General features: G+C 36.1%; 1 protein-coding gene across 1 annotated transcript; it reads left to right on the forward strand.

The window, feature by feature from the left end:
* Positions 1–2,194: 2,194 nt before the first annotated feature.
* Positions 2,195–6,114, forward strand: LOC110463004 (M-phase inducer phosphatase 2-like). Its single transcript, XM_021517314.1, has 8 exons — positions 2,195–3,287; positions 3,453–3,536; positions 3,740–3,901; positions 4,065–4,226; positions 4,502–4,600; positions 4,743–4,873; positions 5,129–5,246; positions 5,572–6,114. The coding sequence occupies exons 1-8, from the start codon at positions 3,141–3,143 to the stop codon at positions 5,707–5,709; spliced, it is 1,041 nt and encodes a 346-aa protein (XP_021372989.1). The 5' UTR covers positions 2,195–3,140; the 3' UTR covers positions 5,710–6,114.
* Positions 6,115–11,880: the final 5,766 nt, after the last annotated feature.

The raw sequence follows: 11,880 nt of genomic DNA on the forward strand, positions 1-11,880 counted from the left end.
GTCAAAGCTTGGAAACAGTTGAGATCCCCACCCCATAACCATACATAAAATTGCTGGGCATGAAAAATCTAATATAGCTATGCTGCAAGGATTGGCCTTGGGGTCTGGCATATTCCCTTGATCTCATTTGGAGAATAGTTTGCCATGATTGCTTAGGTATCCAGGTGAGCGATACAGGCCCTCTGGGCCTCTTGTTTTTATCTGTGTGTCACACTTTATTTCTACCCTCGAGTCCCAATACTCATTTTAGTTCTCCCTGTACAACCCTGTCTGGCTGTTATGATAAATACAAGGGGAGGTAATTTGTTGCTCCATTTTATCTACACAGGAATATTTTTTTATCAACCTCCTGCTTCCAGGCCGCAGAAGAGGTTTTCTTTAATTCAACAATCTTCTTATTGGATGTTGCTTTTGTTTAAAGTCTACCATTGTACAAATTATAACAGACAGCACTCCAAAACTGACAAATTTTGTTTAAAGTCTACCATTGTACAAATTATAACAGATCAGTTCCATAACATCCCGCTCTCCAAAACTGACAAATTTTGTTTAAAGCCTACCATTGTACAAATTATAACAGATCAGTTCCATAACAGACCACTCTCCAAAACTGACAAATTTTGTTATAAGCCTACGAATAAAATCTTCTCAAAATTTCCATGATTATACATATATATATACAAATTGCAACTGTTGTTTGTTAATTTTTTTAATTTTAAATAAAGTTAATTTTTTGTTTAAGTTCAATTCCTCTGTTCTTTTGAAATTTCAAAAAGTGTGAACTTCATATGTTTTGATCATTTTTTTCATGAAAATAATAAAAGATCGTTTTATTTTTATTTTGTAATTGTTATTTAACAACTAAATTAAGTTCGGCCATGCAAGAAAGGTAAAACAATCAAAAGCATGTTTGACTCTCGGGAAACGATGTTAATGCTATAAGAGATAAACTGATCTGCCTATTTTAATCAAGTTGCTCCAGGATTGAACCACAGGGACCTGAGAATTAGTTACAGCTATATTTGGACCTAAACTGAAGTGTTTAGAGTAATTTTACACTTTTCAGGGGTTTAGATTTTCGGCATGATCATTGAGATATATGATCATTGGAGGTGGCATTTATAGCTGTACCAAGTTATCAGGTCCCTGTGGATTGAAGGTGAGTAAGGGAGTTGATTAAAGAGACTGAGCGTCTGTATGCTCAACCAAATTTAATGTATATGAACACATATACAAAATAATCTTTCTTTTAACTTGGCAAGAAAGTATCAATATTTCTATAATTTATTTATGTGAGCTAATCATTCAAAAATTTGGGTTAATATAATGATATAAACCTGTAAAGAATTACATCGGATCGTCTACCATATATGTATAGGCTGTATAAAGCATAAGACTTTCTCATACACATTGGTTTAAATTTGGTCTAAGGAACAAACTGTCAATGGAGGAACGTTACACGGAGAGCATGTCCTCGATGTAGAAAGCTTTTAAATTATTTCACAACTAATATATTATAAAGTGCATTGTCCATATCAGGAGAGGGCTTGTATCGGCATTACGCCTGCAGTTGCCCAATTCCTTTTAAGTTTGTGTAAGCTACAATATTTAATAAAATCTTTGTGAAATGAAGACGGACAGCAGCAGAATAAGGACGGAAAGGAGCTACCCGGATATATTACTATATGATGGTCGCACATATTAGGCCTTTTGTAATTAGCAGTAACACTACCTCCTTAAAACACATCCGTTTTAAAATGAACTTCAGATCATGTGAACATATGAACATAGATAAACAAATACTGCTCTAATGTTTTCAGAAATCTAGACAAATTAATACAGCTGCATATGTATTTAGCAAAATATAATAATCGTGGTCGATTTGTAGAGGTGATACGTGGTGATTGATATCAATTATCGACAATTATAAAGTTGTTAACTCCATAACGAGGCTCCTGGTAAAGATCGACCGACCAATTAACTAATTAATTTATGAGGGGCGCGCGCTACCCATATCGTCTTGTGCTTTGGTAATTAGTTCCCAACCGTGTTAATTGTTACCGGAAGGTGAGAAGTGGTCAGTTTCACAGGTATCTTGATAACCATAATGATGTAAGTAAGGTTCACATCCTCATGATGAGAGTATTACCAAACAGCTGAGTAAAATGTGCTTCACGTTTAACATATATACCACAAGGCTCAACACTTAGACATCACATTTAAGTTAACTTTCTAAAGATAAAGTAAAAAAAAACATTTATCTGACTTATTGTGACTTCAAATCACAAGATACTTACTGAACAGCTCAGCGCCAGAAACGGTGACGTTTTACAAAGAGTCGACAAAAAGGTTTGATTTTAATATTTCATCCATTAGCTTTGCTATTTGTGATGTTCAGTTATGAAAAGGAAGATGATACACGTGTGTTGATAATCGTTTCAATCTATTGCAAGATATTTAAATTAAGTCATTTTAAAAGAATTTATTTTGCCGTAGAAGATAAAATTTAATACCGGTACAGAGATAGACAGACTATGGGATTTTTTTTTATACTTTTCTCTTTATAACCATTTACAGTCTAGATTTATATGTGAAATTCGTGGTGACAATTTGCTGTACTCGAAAAAGTCGAAATGGGCCTTGCCTCTTAACCAGCCCCGCCACCAAACTCCATACGTGTATGTACAAGATCTAGAATTATGTCACTTTGATTGGCCCAAACTGTCACGACCTCACAGACACGTGGAACCACTGGTTAAAACAACCAAAAAACATTCTTATAGACCGGCGTGGGTCTTTGTGTCAGGTATATATGTGTAGATGGTCAGGCAATGATGTGACATATACACTGATCTCTGATCCCAAGCACAGAGATCCATTTTACGTACAGAGTCAGTAGTTCAATTCTTTTTTAGGTAAGTACATGTACGTAGACAATGTTTGATCTACTACTCTAGATCTCATGACATTGACAGAATAGCTACGTTTAAATGTAAAAAAACTTGTAAAATGTCTACCTGGCAAACGTTTTTATTTCAAAGGAAACGATTCAGAAGGAATTTCAGTGATTTTTTGGTGATATATATATGTATACCATTTAAAAAAAATGTATATGTCATTACTTTTTACTTTTGTTACAGATGAATTCACATTTGACCTTTACACCGTGTCGCAGCCTTGACTTTGATACTGATGAGGTCAAATCCCTGATGACCCCGGAAGTGAAGAAGGACCTCCGTCAGCTCTTTGATGATGAGGACTCGGGACTTGGGATGGATGATTGGATGGTAAGTGTCAAATGTACATTGCAACGATAAGAAAATCACTAATATCACCATCAATCAAATCAAACAAATAATTACAAATTCTGTATACACGTGCATGTCTTCATTGATATATATATAGTCCGCGAAACATGTCATGGATTTTTACTTTATACAATTTCTTTTCAGGTCGCTCCTGTAAGCAAGCAGACAGATGAGTTATCACCCTTTAATCTTAATGCGATCTTGAACTTTGAAGAATGCAATGGGAAGGTAGGCATCTCTTCGTCATTAATGGGTTAAAAGTACTTTTCGACGAATTTTACTGCTCAATAGTAACTACTGTAAAGCATTCTCTGATTCTCTGTGTATTTGGATACATTTATAAAACAATGCAATTTTTATTTTTATTTTTATTTAAAAAAATGTCTGTATATGATTTTCTTATTTCATGAACCATGCCTTTTATTTTCCAGTTCCAGATCAGAAAGAAACAATTATCTGAACAGGGCATAGGAGTCACACGATCTATCGTTTCGGGCAAGCGTCAACGAGATGGAGATGAGGATTCCTCAACTCCAGTTTCCAAATCACAGAGGAGGGGCGAGGCTGTGTTCAGGAGCTCTCTGTCGTTTGAGGTAAATAGGGTGTAAAAACAATAACAACAAAAACGTTAAAAAAACAACGAATGATTTATGTCGACTATTCTACACATTGTGTATACAATTAGCACACACATTTTCTATAAATAATGAATAGCGCACTAAGTAAAGTGATATTATTTACCTTTTTTTATTTTAGGACTGGTCTATGACGTCACTAGAAAGGAGAGCCAATGACGTGAAGGCTGTTGTTAACCGTTTGGTAGAGGAGGAGGATTTGGTAGGGGACGGGACCGACACGTTTTGTCTGCCGACCATCAAAGGCAGACACCAGGACCTCAAGTCCATCTCGGCGAATACGGTAAGGAGATTCTGCATGCATTCATTCATGTATTCATTCAAATTCACTACCATAACAATAATATCGTGTTTGGGTTGTTAATTATGGTTTTGTGCGTATGTATTGCTTTTACACGTCAATCTAGGTAAATCTCAAACCCCCTCTATTTAAAAGTAATGCGAGAAAGTCCTATACCATACACAGAAAACCCATTGCCCTCGACATATTTGGTTGAAATTAGATATAAAGGTATATATGTTTATTTTAGCGTTAATTTTGTCGTGTTTTTCCCCCAGATGGTTGACCTTTTAACTGGACGGTATGATGACGTCATCGAGAGTTACCACGTCATTGACTGCAGATATCCGTACGAATTCAACGGAGGTCATATTAAGGTTAGTATAATAGCATGAATCTGCGACAAAAGACGAGGCCAGAATTTGATGATAAATAGTTGGATTAATATTTGACACTTTCCCTTTTCATATACATGTTTGCTGTTGGTATTGTTGTGATAACGAATCCTTTTAATTTCAGCACGCGGAGAATAAGTACACACGTGACCAGATGCAGCAGCTGCTCAACGAGAGACGGAGTTGTGACGTCACTAGAAAGAGAAACATCCTCATCTTCCACTGTGAATTTTCTTCGGAAAGGGGACCCAAAATGTAAGTTCATGTATCACCTGTTGAAAATTGTGTAAGCCTAATGGCCGCACTTTTTATTTCGATTAATGATTGTCCAAGTGGATTTAAGAAAACACGGAGCTGTTCGGAATGTTCAGACCATGTGTCCGGTTCCTTTGACTAACCTATATTGCTTTAATTTATATTCATAAACAGAAATTCTTTAGTTATAAGTAACGCAATTTGCTTCATTTTATGTTTGCAAACATTTAATTTAAGTGCATTTCTTTTTACCAGGATGCGGTTCTTGAGGACCCAAGACCGTGCCCAGAACGAGGCTAACTACCCGACATTGATCTACCCCGAGGTATACCTCTTGGACGGCGGATATAAGGCGTTCTTCCACACAGACAAGGTAATAAAATTTAAAATTGGCACCGGGAGATCTGTATTTTTATCTTACATATTACATACGCGTCATGAGAGACGACTGTTTTATTGTAATTCGGTTTTTAGTCTGTTCTGATATTTACCTAGGCCGTGTTCGTTTACCGCGATCCAAACGGTTCGTTTATGAAATAAGGTCGGACCTAAGGATTTATACCAAAAATACTACATTTAAAAACAGACAAACCGGTTGTTCCGCATAAACGAACAGAAACCTAAGTGTCTTAGTCCAGTACTTGAAATTCAATTATTAAAAGTTAAAAGTAACAAGCGTTTTATTTCAAATTCCACAGACTTTTTGCCATCCGATGGAGTACAAACCAATGCTGCATCAAGGTCATGGTGATGAATTGCGTCACTTCCGTGCACGATCTAAATCATGGACAGCTGGTGAAAAACAGAAGAAAACGAACTCCCGACTCCGCTTCTAAACAATGCAAACAACTCCACATATTACAGGGTGCCAGATACATTTAATAGTCATTCATGAATTGGACACAAGGTTTGTGTATGGAAACCAAGCCTAGACATTAGAAAGAACAAGAGCCGGAAGTGAGGAACCGGAAATCGATAATCATCCATCGAACAACAGGATGTGTATGCTACATTATAATCAATGTGATATTAATGTACAGTGTTAAGGTTAATCGTTTTGTGTGGTTGGCCGTCGTTGTATATGTGGAAACATGGGACACATTTACAGGCTATGGTGAAGAAGTGCTAGGTACTTAAAGTGCTATTTATTATTGTATACGAGTCTAATACGCTGTGTATGTTGTTAGGTTTTGACTTGTAAATTGATGCCGTATCATGTAGTATGAATAAAATATTTTTGTAATGAAAGCATCCATTGTTATTGTTATGTTCAACAATACATTTAGTCAGAAAGGCCAATAACTAGACGGTTGTATTTGTTATGTCCTTTGCTCTGATAAAGGATATAACATAACATCAAGATGTATTTTACACTGGCTTCACTGTCAAGTCAAAACTAATTACTGATATTTCTACATATCAATGAGAAACGTACATAATATGTAACTGAGATTAAATTTACAAGCTTTCTCTCGACAATTTAATATAATACTCGGTATATATTGTCAAAACCTATCTTTTTTTGCACTGGAGTCCGATTAAGATGTACCTGAATTTATAATCATAACAAATACACGCTGGTTTCAAAACATCGCAGTCAAACTGAAAAAAATGTAGATATCTTCCAGTAAGTAAACTGTCTGATTAATGATTAGACATCGGACGGTCATTAAAAGATATGCTACAACTGCAATGTCTCCCTATTGGGATACGCCTTCCTTCCCCGAACAACATTGAAAAGGAAGGTAAGAAATGTTGCAGTCTCACAAATACGCTGCGTCAAGAGGTGCACACTTGACCTGTTTAACAACATATTTCACCTTCTGCTCAAGCAACCACCCACCTCTTATAAGACCATTTTGATAACTCCAAATGCATTCTCTATATAGTTTAACTGAATCAAGCGGCCATCCTCCTTATAAGACCATTTTGATAACTCCAAAGACGTTCTCTATATAGTTTAACTGAATCAAGCGATCATCCTCCTTATAAGGCCATTTTGAAACCGCCAAGGGCATTCTCTATATAGTTAAACTGTATTAAGCGACTATCTCTCACGAAGCGCAAGCAACAACTCTTATTAAGCGACCATCCTCCGTATAAAACCATTTTGATAACTCCAAATGCACTCTCTATACAGTTTAACTGTATCAAGCGATCATCCTCCTTATAAGGCCATTTTGATAACACCAAAGGCATTCTCTATATAATTAAACTGTATTTAGCGACTATCTCTCACGAAGGGCAAGCAACAACTTTTATTAGGCGACCATACTCCGTTTAAGACCATTTTTATAACTCCAAAGGCATTCTCTATATCATTTAATTGAGTCCTTAATTAAACATTACAACCAATAAAACATAGCTTTTATAAATTTCTGGTTTATTGTATTTTTATTCATATATTAGGATCGATTTACCGTTGGACACTAAAACGTATGATTTGGATACCTTTTACTCATCTCCAGTGAACCAAATCAGCGTGGTATTGGAATATACATCTCCAGTGAACCAAATCAGCGTGGTATTGGAATATACATCTCCAGTGAACCAAATCAGCGTGGTATTGGATTACTCATCTCCAGTGAACCAAATCAGCGTGGTATTGGATTATACATCTCCAGTGAACGAAATCAGCGTGGTATTGGAATATACATCTCCAGTGAACCAAATCAGCGTGGTATTGGAATATACATCTCCAGTGAACCAAATCAGCGAGGTATTGGAATATACATCTCCAGAAACCTAATTAGTGAAAAAAATAGTGGAATTTGGCGAATAGGTTGCTTGCTCCATAAACCTTCATAATAGAGACTCATCACTTGTGTGCTGCATATATAAAAGCCCAAACAGCCTACAACAAAACAGCGATCGCCTGTCTGATCTTCTTGGGAAATTGTATTCTTTACGTATTTCCCATCTATTAATTCTGGATGACTTCAGCTTAAAGAAATAAACTGGGAACGTGGATCAACAACTACAAGGGAAAATTGGCCATCCACATAATGTCTCGTTACTACTAGGGACGTGTTAGGCACCCCACTAGGTACTGCGAGGGGCAAATCCCAAATAAACTGGATCTTATCTTTACTGATGAGAAGGAAATGATTGATGATATCAACTACTTACCATCATTAGGTAAAAGTGACTATTTGACCTTACGTTTTGATATGTGTACTCATAACTCCACCGCACCATGACAGGAGGGAGACGATCTGAAACGGTATAAAATCTACAAATGCAACTTTGTCCAGATGACACGTGACCTGAATCAATTCAATGCTGAGGTTATGAGTAATTGCGATGGAATTTCGGAAGCTTGGAATTAACTTTCTGTCTTCTAAACAAATGAAATAAAGAAATGCATACCAGTGAGGAAGATATATCAACCAAGAAACCAGAACAACACTTATCTCGACAACGAGGCTAAACAAGCGGCCATACAAAAGAAGCATCTGTGGAATAAATACCTTAATTGCAAACGCATCAGTTTTATTTCTAACTTTTAAGTGGCAAGGAATTATGCAGTATCAAGGATTAAGAACTCTAGATATCAACTTGAGAGGGACGTCGCTGTTTAAATCAAATCGAGTCCGTAATATGTCGGGTCAAAAACTAAAACGTCAACGGTTTCTAGTAGATTGTCAAATAAGGAAGGTCAACTAACTGAAACGGATGAGGAGACGGCTGAGGTCTTCAACAAATGTTTTGCCAGCGTGTTTGTATTTATAGGAGACTTACCTCAACAAAACACAGGATAACATTCATCTATAATTAATAGCCAAGACTGCACACTCGATCAAAAAGCCCCTTACGATTATTCGAGGAAGAAAAGCTACCAAACCAATGGAAAATTGCAATCGTAAGACCAACATGCAAAAACGGAACCAGGAAACTATAGACCAGTAAGCCTTACCTCAATCCCATGCAAACTTCTCCTGTGGATCATGAACAGGAACAAATTATTTTTCAAAACATAAGCAAGGCTTTAGACCTGGACGATCATGTACAACTCTGCTTCTTGAAGTCCTTGAAGACTTTGAAGATTGGACTCAAACCTTAAATTAAGGTAAACATGTCGATGTGATATACTTGGATTTTGCCAAAGCCTTCGACACTGTCTCTCATCATCTGATACTGTATAAACGTCAATACTATGGCATATTAGCATGGATACGGGATTTTCTAAGTTTTCTATGATACGAGAAGTGGTCGTTAATGAACAATTCGCAAAACGCAGGCCCGTCACTAGTGGGGTGCCTCAGGGTTGCGTTCTAGGACCAATTTTATCGTTGATCTACGTCAGCGACATGCCGAAAGTCATCGATTGAATTTATAACATCAAATTCTTTGCGGACGATACTAAAGTATAATAAAAAAAAATCCAAAATTTGGAAACATCTTCAGGAGAACATCGACATATTATGTAAATGGACAGATAACCTGTTAGTAAGTTGAATACAAAAAAGTGTAAACAAATGGAAATGATGATGATGATGATGATGATGATGACGATGATGATGATGATGATTGTCATTGTGTTTGGACGATGATGATGATGATGAAGATGATTGTACAGAAGATGAGGATGAGGATGAGGATGAGAAGGACGATGCTTTTCAATGTGTATAAATGATGATGATTGAGAAACGCATGATTCTGTCTACAAATGACAGTTTGTGTGTAATATATGTTTGATGTAAATGTAACAAAAAGATTGAAAAAAAAAAAACAATAAAAAAAATGGAAATTGGGAAATTCAGGGGAATAACCACATCTAATATCTTCGTTTTCCCGGTATTACAACTGAAATAGAGAAATGTGAGAATGAGAAGGATATTGGCGTCACTATAGACAATCAATTGGATACCAGTCCCTGTCAATATAACAGTTACAAAGGCTGACAGAATTCTTGGAACTTAAATGGACGCAGTCATGTTTACACTACTGTACAAATCGCTCGTCAGACCACATTGAGAGTATGGAACACCTATATGGTCCCAAATTTTCATCAGAGACAAAATCTCCATCGAAAATGTACAAAAGAGAGCCACAATATGCATCACAAATATATCAAACCTACCATATAATAAAAGGTTACGAAAATTAGGACTGCCTTCACTCGAGTATAGAAGGGAGAGAGCAGACCTCATCGATCTTTACAAAGTCCTAAACAACATCGACCTCGTAGACCCTGAAAATATGTTTACGCCGGCAACTAATATAGGGACCAGGGGGGCATCGAAACGTCTGCAGCAACCGAACAAAAACAACAGGGACCAGTCTACCGGAAGTGATTGTTACAGCAGTGAACTTCCGGGCCTCTTTTTACAACTAATACCATCGAGAGTACACTTGTTTTAAATAACGTGTACACTTATTGCACGTTTGAAACTAACCGGCACGTGTTAACTTGTATATAGTTCGTATGTTAATATACTACACGAGTGTTATCTCTAGAGAGAGAGAAAGAAATGATCGTCAATATTATGGTTTGTGAGTAACATAATCTATATATTGCCACAGCTCATCAATGTGTAACTTTTATCTATTAATTCGCAACCGGATGAACATAACGAGTTTATGAAATTACAATCAAGACATCTTCAGAGCTAAATAGCTTACAAAGATGAAGAGTACAAAGAAAGGTACAGCAAAAAATATAATAAATGAAAAGGGTTTCTTGTCACATTATTAATTATTTCAGTTATCCCCCCTTATCAATTATATATTCATTTAATCTATTAGAATTTGTATGAGGATTTGATCAAAATTAAGTACAATTCTTATTTGAAAATGTCAAAACAAAGGGAATATTTGTGTATTTTAATTAATTTACAAAAGAATTAACTGGATTTGTATTTACTTAATTTTAACATTAACTCATGACACTTACGATACATATGCTTAATATAAAAGATACATTTTCGATTGAAGAGCATAGAATACTTTTATTCAAATTTGGTGTTTAGTAAGAGCAAAGTTGGCTTTCGATTTTATCTGTAAAATTATTGAAATGATTGAAATGTTGTAAAAGGGGAAATGCATTCCACGTACAGAAACAGCATCTATAAACATTTCATAACTGACATCACTAATCATCTTGGATATTCATCTGTTGATCTACTTACATCTAGTAATGCTTATCTTTCTACTGATGATAATTTATTTATTCTCTCAAAAGTTCAACATTACATTTCTGCAACTATTGTAAGCCTTGATAAACGGGCTGATATTTAGAATGAGGGTAAGTGAGTGTTATTTACGGTCATTCATATAATGATTAGATAAAGTCTTCCATGAACGATTACACCCCGCAGTTCCCCAGATGGGATTATATGCGAAATCACGAACTGTAAATTCAGCTCTGGCATGACGAAAGAACAACAGCAAAGAGATGTACAATGTAGCTTAATGAGGACAACCGATGTTGACGAATGTTATAAGTGGAATGTCACAGGGTTCGGTGTTGTGACCGCTGTTATTTCTATTGTTTATTTCTTGTTATTGTCGCAAGAGCTTATACTGCTTGTTTATATGTATGCGACTCTGCATAAAGTTTCTTGTATCTTGTATCTTGACGGTACTATATGGTATTTAAAGCATCGACCAATCGGCCTGATTACACCAGGAAATACAGCAACTGGAGAAGTGGTCGGAAGGAGGCTCTGTTGTCATTCAGAAAGAGTGCAATGCTATGAGAATAGAACAGACATTGGTTGGGTAAAGGAAATACTGGTTGAAATACCCCTTGCCGCTGATCAAATGTGTCCAATCAAAACAAGACGGGGCAATATGACGGGGATGCTAAAACTCAGATTCATTAACAAGAAGACTTATGTACATATGTAAAAATATACAGGTATCATTCAAAATGAATATCAGAAGATGTATTTTGCACAGAGAACTTTTTAATGGAACCGTTTTATAGCTGAAGTTGTAGCGACACTTGTAATGAACAATATTTGTATAGACTAAATGCATGTTATGTCGCATCGTATAGTTAG

Source organism: Mizuhopecten yessoensis, unplaced genomic scaffold (genome assembly GCF_002113885.1).
Source record: "Mizuhopecten yessoensis strain PY_sf001 unplaced genomic scaffold, ASM211388v2 scaffold10849, whole genome shotgun sequence".
Taxonomy (NCBI): Eukaryota; Metazoa; Mollusca; class Bivalvia; order Pectinida; family Pectinidae; genus Mizuhopecten; species Mizuhopecten yessoensis.

What these genes read in the sequence shown, in the direction of transcription:
- LOC110463004 (XM_021517314.1), top strand. Translation starts at nt 3,141, where the DNA reads ATGAATTCACATTTGACCTTTACACCGTGTCGCAGCCTTGACTTTGAT. An exon ending in GGAGCTCTCTGTCGTTTGAG is followed by an intron (nt 3,902 to 4,064) that starts GTAAATAGGGTG and finishes TTTTTATTTTAG; the next exon opens with GACTGGTCTATGACGTCACT. An exon ending in AGTCCATCTCGGCGAATACG is followed by an intron (nt 4,227 to 4,501) that starts GTAAGGAGATTC and finishes TTTTTCCCCCAG; the next exon opens with ATGGTTGACCTTTTAACTGG.